Here is a 21,028-nt window from a genome sequence, read left to right as displayed (position 1 = left end):
AAAGCATATTTACGGGGTTTAATGATTTCATATTGTGCTGCAAGAAAAAAGCAAATAACTAAAGAGCAAAAAAGACTTGAGTTGAAATTAAAAGAAGCTGAGGCTGAACATAAAAATAACCTTACAACTGAAAGTTGGGACAAGGTTGTAGTTGCAAAATCAGAATTAAACTCATTACAAATGCAAAAATCAGAGAAAGATTTGTTTTTGCAGAAATATGAAAGGTATGATGATCGCAGATCTGCAAAGTATCTGGCAAGTTTAATTAACAATAAAAAACATTGTTCTGCAATAACAAAAGTTAAGGATAAAAATGATAAAGTGGTTTATACATCCTGTGAAATCGCAAATGTATTTAGAAATTATTTTGGTGATGATATGAAAAAACTACCAAAAACTATGCAGCAATCCATTATTACTGTAATACTAAAAGAACATAAAAACCCTGAAAATCCTTCATCATATAGACCAATATCAATTCAAAATACAGATTCAAAAATATTAGCAAATATTTTAGCACTACGTCTGAATACTATAATGGATAAATTAGTGGCTACCGATCAAACAGGCTTTATACAAACACGTCAATCCTGCTCCAACGTGAGACGACTGCTTGGAATACTTCAGTATATAACATCTAGGAGGGAAAAGGCAGCCGTCATTACGTTGGATGCGGAAAAAGCCTTTGACCGTGTAGAATGGAAATATCTTTTTAGAACATTAAAAGAATTTTCATTTAATGAAACATTTATTAATTGGATTAAACTACTCTATACATTACCACAAGCTGCAGTACTCATAAATGGAACAATATCTGAGACATTCTCGCTTGAAAGAGGCACTAAACAGGGATGTCCTTTGTCCCCTCTACTGTTCGCCTTAATAATCGAACCTCTTGCAGAGGCTATAAGATTAAATGATCAGGTTAAAGGCATTCAAACAAATCACAGCACACACAAGATATCATTATATGCAGATGATGTACTTTTATTTTTGAAAAACCCAACTAAATCAATTCCGCCCTTAGCATAATTGAAGAGTTTGGTAAATTCTCCGGATATAAAATTAACTATGAAAAATCGTTGGTTCTACCACTTGGAGAAAAAACAAATAGTTTAATTAATTACCACCCATTTAAAGTAAAAAGTAATTTTAAATATCTTGGTCTATTTTTCTGCTCTGATCTCTCAAAATTAATTAAAAATAATCTTTTACCTATTATATCAAAAGTAAAAATTGATCTCTCAAGATGGACTAATCTCTCACTATCTTTGCTTGATCATATAGCAATTATTAAAATGAATGTCCTCCCACGCCTATTGTATCCCTTACAAATGCTACCCGCATACATACCCTTAAAAATCTTATAGGTGCATTTGTTTGGAACAATGGGAGTCCGAGAATGGAATTACAAAAAACTTCAGTTACCTATAAAAAAGGGTGGACTTAAAATCCCTAATCTAAAATTCTATCACTGGGCTTCTCAACTAAAATTTGTGTTAGAATGGATCAAAAAAGGTCAGTTTTGCTTCCCAGATTTAGAAAGTATAGATATGGATAACAGTCACCTAGAGCACCTCCCGTTTATATGTTTTACGAATATAAAAACTCAATTTAGTAATAATTATATAATTAAAAATATATACAAAACTCTTACTGCCGTACGCCAACATTTCTGTCTCAACCAATATTCATTTTTAGGACCTATTGCGAACAATCCTGATTTTCATCAAATGTGTATTGATGCTGGATTTAAGGAATGGCAAACAGCTGGTATAAAAAAAATATCGGATCTATATTTAGATGACAGAATAAAGTCCTTTCAACAATTACAAAATTAATTTAATCTCCCACAAACTCAGTTTTTCAGATATCTACAAATAAGAAGTTATTTAAACTCCATTCCATATTACCAAACGGGTAAGAAAATAAATGTTTTAGATGATCTGTTACTAAAGACAATCGCAGTAAAAAGAAAAATAATCACTTATATATATGATCATTTTATAGTAAATAGCAATATTTGCATAAATATTAAACAAAGCTGGGAAAAAGACTTTGGGTCTCAACTGGATGACCAGATATGGAGTAAAGTACTGATAAATGCAAGACATATTACAAGATCTAATAAATCCTATGAAACACAATATAAAATTATTAATAAACTGCATGTGGCTCCTGTAATTCGAAGTATGATAATACATGTACCAAAATACGTCAAAAATGTCAAAAAGAAACAGGAACTTACTTTCACCTAATATGGTCATGTCCTATCATTACTTCATTCTGGTCTTCAGTCCTTATGGAAACTGAGAAATATACTGGTATTAAACTGCCAATGGACCCAAAGTACTGTATTCTTGGTATTAACAGACTACCGATCAAAGAAACAAAGTTACTGTCTATAATGTTGTATGTCGCTCGTCTATCTATACTTCATGTCTGGATAAAAGACCACCCTCCTACATTATCTCTGTGGCATGAAAAACTGATGGCACTGTTACCATATGAAAGACTGTACAGTGTACTGGATGCATCTATGGACAACTTTGTAAAAGACTGGTCACCCCTGAGTGTGTATTTTGGTTCTGAATGGAAGACAATAACATGCATAAACATGAATAGACAATAACAGACAAAAATATCCCCCTGTATGTAACATACTTTTGAGGATTTTTGTAACAAGAAAGGTGTATTGTGTACTGAGTAAAAAAAATTTTAACTAAAAAAAAAAAAAAAATGTACTTAAATTTTTTTCCTTAATAATTAAACACAAATTCTAGATTATGAATTAATATAACATAGGAAAAACTAAGCAGTGGTTTGCCCAAGATATATATTAATAATAACTATTGTTATTAAAATCATGAACAACCGTAATTATATTATAACAAATAATAACAATATAACTATCTAACATTAACAATTATAATAACATTAATAATAATAATATAAATTATATAAATATTATTATAAATCATACATAACACAAAGTTTAAAAAATAAACACAAACACCTTTTATCACCCTTCAATATGTATTCATATACTTTATAATTTTATTTACTTATTTACGTATTTTTATTTTCTTGTATGTACGAGGGAAGTGGGATGGGTGGGGACGTACTATTGTATTTTCTCTCTATTATTTATTTATATGTTTTCTTTTTTGTCTTGTTATAATGTAATCAAAAATACTTGAAAATAAAGAGTTAAAAAAAAAAAAAAAAGAAGATTTCTCTGCAGCTGTGGGGGAGTACCAGTGATGGACAAGAAGTTAAGTAAAGAGAACTGGTCAGTGAGTTTGTAAGATAAAAAAGAAACAATTCCCTCATCTTGAACACAAACAAAAAAAGAGATGAATGTTGACTTCAGGAGGACCAGAAATACATGAAACACTGTTTACATCCTGGGAGAAGAGTTGGAGGTGGTGGAGGAATACCAGTAGCTCGGAGTTCAGCTGGACAACAGACTGGAAGCATCGTGAAGAAAGAACAGATCAGGCTCTACTTCTGGAGGAAGATCCTTCAAAGTCTGAACCAAGACGTTCCACCTTTTATCAGTCTGCTCTGCTGGGTGGCAGAACCAGAACCAGAGACGTAGAGGACCTTGGCAAAATGATCCACACATTCTGGTTCTGTTCTGGAGACTGGATAATTAGTTCCGCATGTTCTATATCAGAGAACAATGGTGCACAAGCTGCTGGACATGATGGATGTTTCTCCACATTCCCTTAACAACAAAACTTTCAATCAAAGGACTCCTCAGGTCCGCAGAGACAAGGAAGGAAAGCCCAGTGGTTCCTAAAGGAAACAAGTAAGGAAAGCCCAGCGGTTCCTAAAGGAAACAAGGAAGGAAAGCCCAGCGGTTCCTAAAGGAAACAAGGAAGGAAAGCCCAGCGGTTCCTAAAGGAGACAAGGAAGGAAAGCCCAGCGGTTCCTAAAGGAAACAAGGAAGGAAAGCCCAGCGGTTGATAAAGGAAACAAGGAAGGAAAGCCCAGCGGTTCCTAAAGGAAACAAGGAAGGAAAGCCCAGCGGTTCCTAAAGGAAACAAGGAAGGAAAGCCCAGCGGTTCCTAAAGGAAACAAGGAAGGAAAGCTCAGCGGTTCCTAAAGGAAACAAGGAAGGAAAGCTCAGCGGTTCCTAAAGGAAACAAGGAAGGAAAGCCCAGCGGTTCCTAAAGGAGACAAGGAAGGAAAGCCCAGCGGTTCCTAAAGGAGACAAGGAAGGAAAGCCCAGCGGTTCCTAAAGGAGATAAGGAAGGAAAGCCCAGCGGTTCCTAAAGGAGACAAGGAAGGAAAGCCCAGCGGTTCCTAAAGGAGATAAGGAAGGAAAGCCCAGCGGTTCCTAAAGGAAACAAGGAAGGAAAGCCCAGCGGTTCCTAAAGGAAACAAGGAAGGAAAGCCCAGCGGTTCCTAAAGGAAACAAGGAAGGAAAGCTCAGCGGTTCCTAAAGGAAACAAGGAAGGAAAGCTCAGCGGTTCCTAAAGGAAACAAGGAAGGAAAGCCCAGCGGTTCCTAAAGGAGACAAGGAAGGAAAGCCCAGCGGTTCCTAAAGGAGACAAGGAAGGAAAGCCCAGCGGTTCCTAAAGGAGACAAGGAAGGAAAGTCCAGGGGTTCCTAAAGGAGACAAGGAAGGAAAGCCCAGCGGTTCCTAAAGGAAACAAGGAAGGAAAGCCCAGCGGTTCCTAAAGGAGACAAGGAAGGAAAGCCCAGTGGTTCCTAAAGGAAACAAGGAAGGAAAGCCCAGTGGTTCCTAAAGGAGACAAGGAAGGAAAGCCTAGCGGTTCCTAAAGGAGACAAGGAAGGAAAGCCCAGCGGTTCCTAAAGGAGACAAGGAAGGAAAGTCCAGCGGTTCCTAAAGGAGACAAGGAAGGAAAGCCCAGCGGTTCCTAAAGGAGATAAGGAAGGAAAGTCCAGGGGTTCCTAAGGGAGACAAGGAAGGAAAGTCCAGTGGTTCCTAAAGGAGACAAGGAAGGAAAGTCCAGCGGTTCCTAAAGGAGATAAGGAAGGAAAGCCCAGCGTTCATAAAGGAGACAAGGAACGAAAGCCCAGCGGTTCCTAAAGGAAACAAGGAAGGAAAGCCCAGCGGTTCCTAAAGGAAACAAGAAAGGAAAGCCCAGCGGTTCCTAAAGGAGACAAGGAAGGAAAGCCCAGCGGTTCCTAAAGGAGACAAGGAAGGAAAGCCCAGCGGTTCCTAAAGGAGATAAGGAAGGAAAGTCCAGGGGTTCCTAAAGGAAACAAGGAAGAAAAGCCCAGAGGTTCCTAAAGGAAACAAGGAAGGAAAGCCCAGCGGTTCCTAAAGGAAACAAGGAAGGAAACCCCAGCGGTTCCTAAAAGAGACATGAACGGAAAGCCCAGACGTTCCTAAAGGAGACAAGGAAGGAAAGCCCAGCGGTTCCTAAAGGAGACAAGGAAGGAAAGCCCAGCGGTTCCTAAAGGAAACAAGGAAGGAAAGTCCAGCGGTTCCTAAAGGAGACACAAAAGGAAAGCCCAGCGGTTCCTAAAGGAGATAAGGAAGGAAAGCCCAGCGGTTCCTAAAGGAGACAAGGAAGGAAAGTCCAGCGGTTCCTAAAGGAAACAAGGAAGGAAAGTCCAGCGGTTCCTAAAGGAGACACAAAAGGAAAGCCCAGCGGTTCCTAAAGGAGACAAGGAAGGAAAGCCCAGCGTTCATAAAAGAGACAAGGAACGAAAGCCCAGCGGTTCCTAAAGGAAACAAGGAAGGAAAGCCCAGTGGTTCCTAAAGGAAACAAGGAAGGAAAGCCCAGTGGTTCTTAAGAGACAAGGAAGGAAAGCCCAGCGGTTCCTAAAGGAGACAAGGAAGGAAAGCCCAGCAGTTCCTAAGAGACAAGGAAGGAAAGCCCAGCGGTTCCTAAAGGAAACAAGGAAGGAAAGCCCAGCGGTTCCTAAAGGAGACACGAAAGGAAAGCCCAGCGGTTCCTAAAGGAAACAAGGAAGGAAAGCCCAGCTGTTCCTAAAGGAGACACAAAAGGAAAGCCCAGCGGTTCCTAAAGGAGACACGAAAGGAAAGCCCAGAGGTTCCTAAAGGAGACACGAAAGGAAAGCCCAGCGGTTCCTAAAGGAGACACGAAAGGAAAGCCCAGAGGTTCCTAAAGGAAACAAGGAAGAAAAGCCCAGCGGTTCTTAAGAGACAAGGAAGGAAAGCCCAGCGGTTCCTAAAGGAGACAAGGAAGGAAAGCCCAGCGGTTCCTAAAGGAGACACAAAAGGAAAGCCTAGCGGTTCCTAAAGGAAACAAGGAAGGAAAGTCCAGCCGTTTCTAAAGGAGACACAAAAGGAAAGCCCAGCGGTTCCTAAAGGAGATAAGGAAGGAAAGCCCAGCGGTTCCTAAAGGAGACAAGGAAGGAAAGTCCAGCGGTTCCTAAAGGAAACAAGGAAGGAAAGTCCAGCGGTTCCTAAAGGAGACACAAATGGAAAGCCCAGCGGTTCCTAAAGGAGACAAGGAAGGAAAGCCCAGCGTTCATAAAGGAGACAAGGAACGAAAGCCCAGCGGTTCCTAAAGGAAACAAGGAAGGAAAGCCCGGTGGTTCCTAAAGGAAACAAGGAAGGAAAGCCCAGCGGTTCTTAAGAGACAAGGAAGGAAAGCCCAGCGGTTCCTAAAGGAGACAAGGAAGGAAAGCCCAGCAGTTCCTAAGAGACAAGGAAGGAAAGCCCAGCGGTTCCTAAAGGAAACAAGGAAGGAAAGCCCAGCGGTTCCTAAAGGAGACACGAAAGGAAAGCCCAGCGGTTCCTAAAGGAAACAAGGAAGGAAAGCCCAGCGGTTCCTAAAGGAGACACAAAAGGAAAGCCCAGCGGTTCCTAAAGGAGACACGAAAGGAAAGCCCAGAGGTTCCTAAAGGAGACACGAAAGGAAAGCCCAGCGGTTCCTAAAGGAGACACGAAAGGAAAGCCCAGAGGTTCCTAAAGGAAACAAGGAAGAAAAGCCCAGCGGTTCTTAAGAGACAAGGAAGGAAAGCCCAGCGGTTCCTAAAGGAGACAAGGAAGGAAAGCCCAGCGGTTCCTAAAGGAGACACAAAAGGAAAGCCTAGCGGTTCCTAAAGGAAACAAGGAAGGAAAGCCCAGCGGTTCCTAAGAGACAAGGAAGGAAGGCCCAGCGGTTCCTAAAGGAGACAAGGAAGGAAAGCCCAGCGGTTCCTAAAGGAGACAAGGAAGGAAAGCCCAGCGGTTCCTAAAGGAGACAAAGAAGGAAAGCTGACGGTTCCTAAAGGAGACAAGGAAGGAAAGCCCAGCGGTTCCTACAGGACACAAGGAAGGAAAGCTGACAGTTCCTAAAGGACACGAGGAAGGAAAGCTGATGGTTCCTAAAGGAGATAAGGAAGGAAAGCTGACAGTTCCTAAAGGACACGAGGAACCGATCTGCGTGATGCGGCATTTTGTACCAGGAGCATGTCAGGTGTGGAGAGCCTGTGAGTTCACTCCACCTAACAGGATCCATGAGATCACGAAATCACAGGAGAAGTGAAGAATCTTGTGATTCTCCACTTCCAGGATAAACGTCTCGTCTTCTATGATGAAAAAAAAAGTAAAAACACTGACCGGTTAAACACAAAATGGTTCAGCAGCGCAAATCTGCACAGGGGCTTTTATTTTGAAAAATACCAGAAGCTTTTACACTGCTCCCGTGTTTGATTTCCTGTATGCCCCTATCTGAGCTGCAGAATTGACGCATTCTGGGTGCGTGAAGTGTCAAAAATAGACTTGGCGTGTAAATTTGTGCTGCGGCACAGCCGGTATAAAATAAGCCACTGACAAAAATGGCTGCGTATAGTAGTGGAGGCCGCGGCGCAGCCGGCACAAAACAGGTGTAATGTTCAAGCTCAGCTTAGCTTTGTTTCACCTCTGACTGGTGATCCAGTTAAACTGGGTTCTTGATGCATTTCTGTTCTCAGCATATCACCAATATGAACTATACAGAAATATGTGTTATACACCATGACTCTCCACAGTCTGTGTAATGTCTTTAATGAGTGAGAGAATTATTCCTGCTGATCTACAATAAAGTGCAGAGAAATTCAGCACCCTTGAGGTGTGGCAGAGTACTGCCTGCCTCACCTCAAGGGGGCGTAGTTGCATGCTGGTGGATGAATAGTGGTTTAAATCTTATTTGGAGAACAGGAAGTACTTTGTGTCAATAGGTAACTTTACATCTGAGCAGACAAGAATTACATGTGGAGTTCCCCAAGGTTCCAACCTGGGGCCTCTTCTGTTTAACATCTACATGCTCCCACTAGCACACGTCATAAAGAACAACATTATTTACCATAGCTACGCAGATGACACACAGGTTTATATTACAATGTCACCAGGAGACCGAGTTCCCATACAGGCTCTTGGTAAATGTATTGAGGAGATTAATGACTGGATGTGTCTGAACTTTCTTCAGTTAAACAAAAACTAAACTGATGTGATAGTCTTTGGAGCCAAAGAGGAACGATTAAAGGTCACCACAGAGCTTCAGTCCATACACCTAAAAACCACCAACCAGACCAGAAATCTGGGTGTAGTGATGGACTCAGACCTAAAAACCACCAACCAGACCAGAAATCTGAGTGTAGTGATAGACTCAGACCTAAAAACCACCAACCAGACCAGAAATCTGGGTGTAGTGATGGACTCAGACCTAAAAACCACCAACCAGACCAGAAATCTGGGTGTATTGATGGACTCAGACCTAAAAACCACCAACCAGACCAGAAATCTGGGTGTATTGATGGACTCAGACCTAAACTTTGTGGTTCTCAAAGTCAGCCTACTATCACCTTTTTTTTATTTATTTATTTTTTTTAATTTATTTATTTATTTAGCACATAATAAAAGACTGTATAATAAAAGAATACAAAAATACAAGTCAAACGTACAAATTCCTGTGCATGGAAGTGGTGGAAGCCCAAATGGGCTTATAAAAAAAACCACGCCCAGTCAATTCATATTATTAGTACAATCATGTGTATAAATATAAAACAGCATCAATGTAGAACATAATAATCTTCACAGTTCACATTTTAAAGCATTAATATCTCACCATCAGCTTATTTTTTAGTCTGCTTTTATACATAGTCAGTGATACAAAGGGTTCCACAAGATCAATATTAGTATTCCAAAGTTTAGCACCATGGAATCTAATTGAGAATTGATCACGCAAGGTTTTATATAAAGGAAGGTGTAAATTTGTAGCTTGTCTAGTAGGATAATTATGAATTTGAGTGTTGTTTTGAAAATAACTTTTAATATAAGAAGGCCAATTGGAATCATTTTGAGTTCTGAACACAAATGTACAAGTAAGAAGTGTGTTTATATCAAAAATATTCAAGATTCGTAATTTATTGAACAAAGGTGCACTTGGTGTATCAGATTTGGAAAAAGTAGCTATCCGTAAAAACTTTTTCTGTAAGAAAAATATTCTGTTTAAGTGAGTTGTAAATGTTGCTCCCCAAATAATATTACAATAAGTAAGATAGGGATAAATTAAACTATAGTATAATGTTACAAGACATGAAGTATGAACATAATGTCTTATTATGCTTAAAATTCCAACTGATTTAGTTATCTTTTTGCAGACATGTCCAATTTGATCTTTCCAACTAAGTTTCTCATCAATCCAGACACCCAAAAAACATGCTGATGGAACTTGCACTATTTCCTCATTATCCATTTTAATTTTAATTCGATCACTATATGTTTTATTTCCAGCAAATAAAATAAAACTCGATTTTTTTATATTTAATGATAATTTATTTGCTTTAAACCAGTTTGAATAATTACGTAGATTGTGATTTAATTGATTAATTAGAGTAACCATATTTCTGTTTGAGATTAAAAGATTAGTATCATCTGCAAAAAGCAATGGAAATGCAGAACTAGATACGGCAGCAAAATCATTTATATAAATAATAAATAACAACGGTCCCAATATTGAACCTTGTGGAACTCCATATTTGATCAAATTCATTCTTGATTTATAATCATCGATAAAAACATACTGATTTCTATTTGATAAATAGTTTCTAAGCCATTTGTATACAGTATCTTTAAAACCATATTTATGAAGTTTTAAAAGTAGAATATCATGATTTACTGTATCAAATGCTTTAGAAAGATCTAAAAATACCCCTATGGCAAATTCATTCTTATTTAAGGCAGTATGTATTCTATCAGTTAATTCAATAAGTGCCATATAAGCAGAATGATTTTTGCGAAAACCATATTGATAATTGTATAAAATTTGATTTTTTATTAGGTGTTGATTCATTCTTTTGTATACTAGTTTTTCTAAGATTTTTGAGAAACATGGTAATATTGAAATTGGACGATAATTTGAAAAGTTGGTTTGATCCCCGCTTTTATATAATGGTAAGACTTTAGCTGTCTTTAGATCTGATGGCACTATTCCGGATTTCATGGACAATGAAAAAATAAAAGTTAATGGTTCAATGACTGTTGAAACAACTTCTTTAATAAGAGAAGCGCTGATCTCATCGTGTCCAGGAGCAGACATTTTTAAAGTTAATAGAATTTCCTTTACTTCATTCAAATCAGGCGGAACAAAATGACTAAATGATGTAAATGAACCTTTTAAATAATCTAATGGATTGAGGTTCGAACTGTCAATTTTTTTGGCAAGAGAGGGACCAACATTTGAGAAGAAGTCATTAAACTTACATGCAATATCATAAGGGTCACAGAAAGTATTGTTTCCATCTGAAAAAGTCGATGGATAACTTGGTGATGCTTTTTTTCTCTGAAGAAGCTGATTTATTTTTTTCCATGTGGCTTGAATATTTTTAACAGAATTTGAAAAATACTCAGTAAAGTAGTTTTTCTTTGCCACCCTAAGAAGATGAGTGTATTTATTTCTATAAGATTTATATTTAGCTAAATTTAAAGGGGAAGGTGAGGATAAATACTTCCTGTAGAGTTTATTTTTTATTTTAGATGACATTTTCAGTCCACTGGAAAACCAAGGATTATTATGTTTTCTGGATGAACCACTAGGACTAATAATTATTGGAAAACTCTTAGTAAAAACCTGATTAAGGAGTTCCATGAGTATCTGATAAGCTGTATTAGCATCACTTTCTCCAAAAACCCTTTCAAAAGAAATCTGCTCCAACATTTGTTTGAATTTTAGTTTATTTGAAGAATTAAAATTTCTGTACTTGGTGACAGACTTTTTATTGAGTTGATTAATATTATCTAATGGAACTATTTGAAATATTGGGAAGTGGTCAGATATGTCATTAAATAAAACCCCTGACTGTGTTTCACTATTTAAACTATTGTATAAGATATTATCGATCAATATTACTGTACTTTCTGTGACTCTTGTAGGTTTGGTAATTACTGGGAAAAAGTAATTTTCATGCAAATGACTTAAAAAATCATCCGTAGCAGAATGGCTTTCCTTATTAAATAGATTTATATTAAAGTCTCCAAGAATATGGCAAGTTTTACCTTCTTTATTTATATGTTCCAATGTATCTGAAAGCAAATTGTTAAAGCTTGCAATATTAGTATTTGGAGGTCTATAAATACAACCTATAATGATATTTTTAGTCTTTTTATTAGACAATATTTCTATAAAAACATGTTCAATTTCTGATTCATTTGATTCCATAACAAGATCATGGCGAACACTGTAATCCAAGTTTTTATGAACAAAAATTGATACTCCTCCTCCAGACCTTGACTGTCTGACAAAATGAATAGATACATAAGATGGTAATTCATATAGTCCAAGATCTTTAGATTGTTCAGTCAGCCAGGTTTCACTAAGGGCAATTATAGAAAACTCATGATTTAAGGATGATAAGAAATATAACAATTGATCATAATTTTTAACAAGACTACGAATATTTAAATGTAAAACTGAAAATGTTTGATCAATATTTGAAAAAGATTGAATAAGCTGATTAAATTGAGCTTCATTATAATATTTGCAAGAATTACCATTATTTGAGTTTGAAAAAAAATTTATATCAGGGTCAATTTCTAATCCATGAGTAACTTCATCTCTGTTGAGCTCAAATGGGTTGAATAACAGAGTATCATTTACTGTGAAATTCTCATGATTATTAGATAGAAAAACTTGAAATTCATCATTATCTAGTGCAAAAAATGGTAACATTGACCCACACTTTTCACAAAACCATGATGTGGAAGCATCTGATGTTTTGTCCCAATCTTTTACACATTTGGGATGAAAATCACCTTTACATATAGAGCAATTAACAGTTAGCTTCTGACATTTTGAACAGTTTTTATGATTAGTCATGTTATAAAACAAAATCTGTAAACAGTGTAACTGCAATAGCTTTTTACTTATTCATAAAACATGATTTTCAGACCTGTGGGGGCTTTGTTGGGGGATGAGTGATAAGTTTGTCATATCTTAGATAGGCAATGTCCCCTCTTTGTCTTGCTTCCTTCATTGCTGGAATCAGATCTTTGCGTTTCTGACGAACAATTTCCGAGAAATCTTCATTTATAAAGATATTTGAACCTTTAAGTTTCTTAGCATTTTCCATCACAGCCTGACGATCCTTGTATCTGAAAAACTTTACCACTATTGGTCTGGGGTGTCCTCCATGCCCTGGTGGCTTTCCTGAGCGGTGAGCCCGCTCCAGTTCAATGTGCTTAGGATCCAGTTTGAGTTGGTCTGAGATGATTTTTCGGACCTTGTCCTCAGATTCGGACCATTTCTCTTGTGTAGACTCTGGTACTCCATCAAAAATCAAATTATTACGCCGTGACTGATTCTCAATGTGGTCAATTTTGCCAGTAAGATTGTTGAAAGTGGAGCCAAAAGCAGAGACATCACTTTTAATCTTATCCCATTGAGTTGACATATTGTGAGATAGTGATTTTACATCTTCGACATCTTTCTGTGTATATTCAAGACTAGATTTAAGGTCACATACCTCTCTAATAATTCCATCTAGTCTTTTGTTGAAAGAATCCATCAACATTTGCACAAAACCTTTGTATGCACTCTCCTGTTGTTGCAGTAGTTCCTTATATAAAGTTGCTTGTTGATCCAGCATATCCTTCACTTGAGAAGATGTCAGTAGATCTTCTTCGTATCTTGTGTTCTTTGGTGGCATCTTTGGGTTTTGTTTGCAGATTTTTAGCAGAAGATGAAGTCTGGCCCAGAACAATAATCAATTAGGCCTGTAGATGTTGATATCCTCTGTATCAAATATCCAGGTGTTTTGACAAACAATAATCACACCATAGTAAAAAATACTAAGTCAGTAACCAAAAAAGTTTAAATGGAAAAGATATTTCACAAGATTGTTCTGGTTTTAGATGGATGAACTTAGGCCCAGGCTCTCAGTGGCACCCAGCAGCAGCCATCTTAGATTCCAACTAACCTTAAGAACATATCAAGGGTAAAAGATGTGATGTCTCAGTAGGACCTGGAAAAACTAGTCCAGCTTCCATCTTTAGTCGGCTTGATTATTGTAACAGTGTTTTTACAGGTTCTACCTAAAACATCAGTCAGACACCTGCAGCTGATCCAGAACTCTGCTGCTCCAGTCCTCACTAAGACCAAGAAAGTGGACCACATCAGTCCAGCTCTGAGGTCTTTACACTGGCTGCTGGTCCGTCAGAGGATAGACTTTAAAGTTCTGCTGCTGGTCTAGAAAGCTCTGAATGGTTTAGGACCAACATACATCAGAAACCTCTTGACCCAGTATGAACCTACCAGAACCCTCAAGTCATCTGGATCCAGGTTCTTATCAGTTCCAGAGTCAGAACCAGACATGAGGCACTTTGAATTGTCTTGTACATGAATGTGCTGTACAAATAAATTTGCCTTGCCTTGAAATAAGAAGCTCTTTTCAGTTCTTACAATGTAAATGTGACTCCAGAGGAGTCTGTGCCTCACCAGCCATGAACCCACCGCACGTCACTGATCTCCATCAGCTTTCTTTGTTCAGCTGCTGAGAAAATGAAGCTCTCGGTTTGCTCTCTTTTCCTGCTGCTCCTCTCTTCCACCATCCACTCGTCAGGGCTTCCTACATTCCTCAGGACTCTAGCCTGGCTTGGATTAGCTCAACTAGATGCAGCTGGAATGTGTTAGTGGAACAGCTTGAGTCTTAATTCAGAGACTTTGTTAGTTCAAATGAAGCTTTCCTCATACAGCCTGGCTTTCTGTAGCTACGCTGGTGGAACTCCATCCTCAAACAACAGCCTCTGTAAACAACAGTTTTTGTAAACAACAGCAGCGGGCGGCACTCAGTCTGACCTCTGAACATTTCCTGTCTGCAGGTCTAGACCTATCGGTCAGAATGAGTCCTAAACAAGTCGTCTTTAAGAAGCTGTCCCGGGACAAGTCGGTGAGTTCTGTGGTGGTTCTGGTTCTGGTCACACTGGTGATCCGTTTCACTCTGCTAGGTGGGATACTAAACACAATGCTGTTACATCCCTTTGCTCTATCTTCCAGGTGGCCGTCTACATGGCCAAGAGAGACTTTGTGGACCACAGTGACTTTGTGGATCCAGTCGGTGAGTTCTAACAGAACCGATTCTTCTTCCTCTGGGCCATCAATCTGGTGGCTTTTCTGCACATGCTCAGTAGATAGACAGTGGATGATGTCATAGCAGTTCTTTCTTGTTTTCAGATGGAGTGGTTGTTATTGACCCAGTGCAGCTCAAAGGAAGAAAAGGTGAGTGTGTTCACAACCATAAACCAGCTCAGAACCTTCTGTTGGGGTGAAGGGGTGGCTGTCTGTCACTGTGGAGGTCCAGTCCTCTGATCCAGGTCTTGCGCCACTGCTCGTTAAGTTGTAGATGCTGCTTCAGTTGTTGCATCTTCTTGATGTTTGTTTTCTTAAATCTGTCTCTGGTAGTGTATGTGATGCTGTCGTGCACATTCCGGTATGGCCGCCAGGACATGGATGTGTTGGGCGTGGCCTTCAGACGGGACCTGTTTCTGGTGACCCGGCAGGTTTATCCAGAGATGCAGGACAAGGAGAAGCTGACCCACACCAGGATCCAGCAGAAGCTGCTGCGTAAGCTGGGAGACAACGCTTTCCCCTTCTTCTTTGAGGTGAGGCCACAGCCAGTCTGAACCTGGACAAGGTCTGGACCAGGACTGGGTATAAAACATTGCAGGGTCTGATCTCTGACCTGATTCTAGACCAAAACAAAGTCTCGTCCGTTCTGTCCAGTAAAAACCAACAACTCTGTTTCAGTTTCCAGACAATCTGCCGTGTTCTATCAGTCTGCAGCCTGGACCGTCAGATGAGGGGAAGGTAACACTCATCCATCCATTATCCATCCATCCATCCATCTATCCATTATCCACCCATCTATCCATCCATTATCCATCCATCCATCCATTATCCATCCATCTATCCATCCATCCATCCATCTGTCCATCCATTATCATCCATCCATCCATCCGTCCATCCATCCATCCATCCATCCATCCATCCATCTGTCCATCCATCTATCCATCCATCCATCTATCCATTGATCCATCCATCCATCCATCTATCCATTATCCACCCATCTATCCATCCATTATCCATCCATCCATCCATTATCCATCCATCTATCCATCCATCCATCCATCTGTCCATCCATTATCATCCATCCATCCATCCATCCGTCCATCCATCCATCCATCCATCCATCCATCCATCTGTCCATCCATCTATCCATCCATCCATCTATCCATTGATCCATCTATCCATCCATCCATCCATCCATCCATTATCCATCCAACTATCCATCCATTCATTATCCATCCATCCATCCATCCATTATCCATCCATCTATCCATTATCCATCCATCTATCCATCCATCTATCCATCCGTCCATCCATCCATCCATCTATCCATCCGTCCATCCATCCATCCATCCATCCATCCATCCATCCATCCATCCATCCATCCATCCATCCATTATCCATCCATCCATCCACCCATTATCCATCCATCCATTATCCATCCATCTATCCATCCATCCATCCATCCATCTGTCCACCCATCCATCCATCTGTCCATCTATTATCATCCATCCGTCCATCCATCCATCCATCTGTCCTTCCATCCATCAGTCCATCCATCTATCCATCTATCTATCCATCCATCCATCCATCCGTCCATCTGTCCATCCATCTATCCATCCATCCATCCATCCATTATCCATCCATCCATCCATCTGTCCATCCATTATCATCCATCCGTCCATCCATCCATCCGTCCGTCCGCCCGCCCACCTGCCCGTCTGTCCATCCATCCATCCATCCACCCATTATCCATCCATCTATCCATCCATCCATCCATTTGTCCATCCATCCATCCACCCATTATCCATCCATCCACCCATTATCATCCATCCATCCATCCATCTGTCCACCCATCTATCCATCCATCCATCCATCCATCCATCCACCTATCCATCCGTCCGTCCATTATCCATCCATCCATCCATCCATCCATCCACCCATTATCCATCCATCCATCCATCCACCTATCCATCCGTCCATCCATTATCCATCCATCCATCCATCCATCTGTCCATCCATTATCATCCATCCATCCATCCATCCATCCATCCATCCATCCATCCATCCACCTATCCATCCGTCTCTCCGTCTGTCCGTCCATCCGTCCACCCATCCATCCATCCATCCATCCATCTATCCATCCATCCATCCATCCATCTTTGTTCTGAGCCGGTTTATTTCTGTATTCAACAGAAATGTGCGGTGGAGTTCGAGGTGAAAGCTTTCTGTGCTGACAATCAAGATGAGAAGATTGAGAAACAGTGAGGGAATCTTCAGATTGGTGGACCTGGACTGGGACCCAGTTTGGGACATGGACCCATCTACCAGTCCTATCTCATGTTGCCTCTGTGTTCTGTCCCTCTCTGCAGGAGCTCGGTTCGTCTAACTATCCGTAAGATCCAGTACAGTCCAGACAACACAGAGTTGGCTCCGCTGGCAGACATGACCTTCGAGTTCCTGATGTCAGAGAAACCCCTGCACGTCAAGCTTAGCCTGCCCAAAGAGGTCAGAGTGGACCCCGAGATGGGTCAGGACCAGAACCCAACAGAGCCAGGTCCTTCTGTTAGACCACCACAGATCAGCATCTGGGTTATGGTGACACCTGAATCTGTGTAACCTCCGTGTGTGAACCCCATATCAAGATAGAAATCGAAGACAAGTGGATGTCTTGTGTCTTGGAGCCTGATATTTACCTGTGACTTGTTTACCTGCCTGACCTTCATGAGGACTCAGGTGTGAATAATTTTGCCTGGGAAGCAGATTCAAGGCTGCATTGTAGGTGTTGGACAGATGAAACCAGGGGAGCAGCTCTTCAGATCAACATTCAGCAGTTCACCTGTGTTTTAAGGACAAGGGACATTCTTTTCAGGACAGTAATGTCCACATTTTGGACAGGGAAGACAGACGATCTGAGAGAGGAGCGCAAGAAGCCATCTGTTAAACAGAGGAGGTGTCCTTAGGTAAGATCTAACACCTTCAGCCTTGACTCACCTTCCAGGTAGTTTAGAAATCACATCTGGAGTCATGTGAACAAAACACATCATATGTTGGTCAGCCAGGTAAACAATGACCCACATGGGTCAACGTCAGTCCAACTACGCCTTCTAAACCTGGAACTCCTCACCAGTCAGTTCAGAAATGAAGAAACATTGTGAAGCAACAAAAAGACATCCAGTTGTCTTTAATTCCAGATCTTAGGATCACCTGCCTGGAAGACTGATCTGCTCCAACCCAACGATAACACCCAAGCTTCAGTGTGAACACAAAGTCCGTCAGCAGCTGGACTTCAAAGATCCATAGACCCTGTGGGACAGCCAATTTTTAGATGAGACAAATCTGTGGACACAAACTGTCCTCTATGGAGACCAGGACACACCAGAGGAGACAGACCTGTTGGGTTCATGTAGTCATGTTGTCCATGTTGATGAGACTAGTGGAAAGCCAAACTAGTTCTTAGCTGCAGATGATGTCACCATCAGGTGATGATGTCATCTGGTAGTTTGTCCTAAAGTGTCTTTTTATGCAGCAGATTTTTGCCCTGACATATCTCACACTGAGATGATGATGATGATGATGATGTTGTCTCTTCGCCTCTACAGACATTTTACCACGGTGAACCAGTCAAAGCAAACGTTGAAATTACAAATTCATCCAGCAGGAACATCAAAGACATCAGTTTGTCAGGTGATCTCACCTGTCCTCAGCTGTCCTCAGCTAGCCTCACCTGTTCCTACCTGTCTATAACGGTTGTTATGGCGACCAACTGAGGAGGGATATGCATGAATGTTTCACACCTGAAGTGTGTGTTGTCATTAACAGGAGTTGTTTGTGTGTTCAGTCGAGCAGGTGACCAATGTCGTTCTTTACTCCAATGATAAATACGTCAAATCTGTGGCCAAAGAAGAAACCGAGTGAGTGTTTTACTGCCGGCCTATTTTCCAGGTTTACGTCCTCTTGTTCTGGTAGAACTGAACGCATCTGCCGGTCACATGTTCGAGCTCAACTTCCTGTTTGGTTGTCTGTCTTCTAGTGACTCGGTTCCGGCTGGTACCACCCTGAAGAAGGAGTACACCCTGTATCCGCTGCTGGCCTACAACAAGGACCGCCGAGGAATCGCTTTGGATGGACGCTTGAAACACGAAGACACCAACCTGGCTTCATCCACCATGTAAGACACCTAACCCTAACCCAGACCGAGCCAGCAGAACTGGCCAACAAAAGAACACCATCACACAATACCTGATCTGTTCACTCCTCAGCCTGATTGGACCACTTTACAGGTGTCACAGCTTCACTAGGAACATGTCCTTCAACTGTCAGATAATTTATAACTTGACCAATAACACGATCAATAACATGATTAGTACCTGATCAGTGCTGTTCATCACAGGACAGAACACTCCAGGGTCAGTACTCAGGATCTAGTTCTGCAGGGTCGGATCATGATTCTAAGATGAAGCAAGATGATGTGAAGATGAGCTGATGTATGTCTATGTCTCAGGGTGAAGCAGGAGGTACTGAAGGAGGTGCAGGGGATGCTGGTGTCCTACAAGGTGGTGCTGAGGATGATCGCGTCTGGGTGAGTGTGAGCTGGTCAGCAGGCCAGGAGCCTGGCCTGGTGGGAGCTTGGTGTGGTGGGGCGTGGCCTGGTGGGAGCTTGGTGTGGTGGGGCGTGGCCTGGTGGGAGCTTGGTGTGGTGGGGCGTGGCCTGGTGGGAGCTTGGTGTGGTGGGGGCCTGGCCTGGTAGGAGCTTGGTGTGGTGGGGGCCTGGCCTTATGGGAACCTGGCCTGGCAGCTGCATGGCTGTGTTCATAGACACTGTCCTTTACAGTTTCAGAGGAACTAAATGGCATATTGATCTTAAACACATTACCTGTGAATTCTGGATAAATTTACTGTTTTCCAAAGTTGGAGTCTAATTTAAAACAACTTCCTGTTTGCGGCATAGTGTGCAGGCACACTTCTATTCAATTCTATTCTACAGTCATTTAGCAGACGCTTTTATCCAAAGCGGCTTACATTTGAGAGTAAGAACAACACAAGCATGAATTCAAACAAGATGGGACGTCATAATTAAGTGATAGTCAGACCGCTTTGAGTCCAGTTGGACCAGGTGCTGTCATGTAGTGCTAGTGCAGTGCATATAAAATTTTTTTTTTTTTTTTTTTTTTAAGTCATTTTATTTAAATACAAGATCACGATTTCATCACATAATATCATCTTTGGCGTAAGTGCAGCAGCTTCTTCAGTACCTGGTTGAGCCAAAGAGCTGGAAAATCTTTCTACCTCATTCTGAGTAGAAGAGTTAAGCTAAGTGTGGAAATGCTCCTTAAACAACTGAGTCTTTAGCTTGCTTTTAAAAGTGGATAAGGACTCTGCGGATCGGACGGAGTTTGGTAGATGGTTCCACCACCGGGGAACAACAGAGGAGAAGAGTCTAGCTACTGATGTGGCGCCACCTTGTGGTGGGAGCACTAGGCGTCTTTCACTGGCAGAGCGTAACTGTGGAGAGGGAGTGTAGCTCTGGATTAAGGAGTGGAGGTAGACCGGAGCCGTTTGGGTTATTGTTTTGTAAGCCAGAAGCAGAGCTTTGAATCTGATGCGCTACAACTGGAAGCCAGTGGAGAGCGATTAGCAGCAGAGTGACATGAGCTCTTTTGGGCTGGTTGAAGACCAGACGTGCTGCTGCGTTCTGGATCATCTGCAGAGGTTTAACTGAGCATGCAGGCAGGCCAGCCAGTAAGGAGTTGCATACTTCCTGTATGAAGAGGTTAATTTAGCATTTGTCCTGGATTAAATTGATCTGAGGTAAATGTTGTTGAAGTGTGTTCTAATGTTGTGTGTTTTTCTGTTCCAAATGCTGCTGTTCATCCACAGGACGGTGGGATCCAGGTACTTTCACACTCTTTATACACTGTATGTATATATTTATAAATATGTGTGTGTGTGTTTATATCCACTAATAAGGAAGTCTGGAATTTGTTCCAAGTCTTTTTCATGTCTGGATGAGTAGAAATAAAAAAGAGAAAATGACAAGTTTCTATTTTCTGTGTATTGAAGGAAGGAAAAATTCTGGGTTCTTCAAATGTATGTCCATCTCTGGCTCTTCCTTTTGTTCTTGCATCTCTAGCTCTTCCTTTGGTTCGTACATCTCTGGCTCTTCCTTTTGTTCGTGCATCTCTAGCTCTTCCTTTTGTTTGTGCATCTCTGGCTCTTCCTTTGGTTCGTACATCTCTGGCTCTTCCTTTTGTTTGTGCATCTCTAGCTCTTCCTTTGGTTCGTACATCTCTGGCTCTTCCTTTGGTTCGTACATTTCTGGCTCTTCCTTTGGTTCATCTTTCTCTGGCTCCTCTTTGGTTCGTCCATCTCTGGCTCTTCCATTGGTTTGTCTTTCTCTGGCTCTTTCTTTGGTTTATTCGTCTCTGGCTCTTCCTCTGGTTCGTCCATTACTGGCTCTTCCTTTGGTTCGTCCATTTCTGGCTCTTCCTTTGGTT

The 21,028-nt window shown here is 41.0% G+C and overlaps 1 protein-coding gene across 3 annotated transcripts in view; it reads left to right on the top strand.

The window, feature by feature from the left end:
- The window catches only part of sagb (S-antigen; retina and pineal gland (arrestin) b), a 38,170-nt gene that overhangs the window by 14,533 nt on the left and 2,609 nt on the right, over positions 1–21,028 (top strand). For 2 of the 3 annotated variants that reach the window (XM_041994228.1, XM_041994230.1), the window contains exons 1-12: positions 14,121–14,355; positions 14,463–14,523; positions 14,640–14,684; positions 14,868–15,067; positions 15,213–15,272; positions 16,728–16,795; positions 16,904–17,039; positions 18,134–18,218; positions 18,373–18,445; positions 18,565–18,702; positions 19,036–19,113; positions 20,412–20,426. In XM_041994228.1, coding sequence (XP_041850162.1) covers positions 14,308–14,355; positions 14,463–14,523; positions 14,640–14,684; positions 14,868–15,067; positions 15,213–15,272; positions 16,728–16,795; positions 16,904–17,039; positions 18,134–18,218; positions 18,373–18,445; positions 18,565–18,702; positions 19,036–19,113; positions 20,412–20,426 — 1,007 coding nt within the window. In that variant the 5' untranslated portion in view covers positions 14,121–14,307. Of the gene's footprint in view, positions 1–14,120; positions 14,356–14,462; positions 14,524–14,639; positions 14,685–14,867; positions 15,068–15,212; positions 15,273–16,727; positions 16,796–16,903; positions 17,040–18,133; positions 18,219–18,372; positions 18,446–18,564; positions 18,703–19,035; positions 19,114–20,411; positions 20,427–21,028 lie in introns of those variants that run through there. The other variant, XM_041994229.1, reaches the window with a different exon arrangement.

The sequence above is a fragment of the Melanotaenia boesemani genome, chromosome 9 (assembly GCF_017639745.1).
Source record: "Melanotaenia boesemani isolate fMelBoe1 chromosome 9, fMelBoe1.pri, whole genome shotgun sequence".
Taxonomy (NCBI): domain Eukaryota; kingdom Metazoa; phylum Chordata; class Actinopteri; order Atheriniformes; family Melanotaeniidae; genus Melanotaenia; species Melanotaenia boesemani.
The sequence above is the reverse complement of the archived record's forward strand: the minus strand, read 5'-3'. Positions and strand labels throughout refer to the sequence as shown.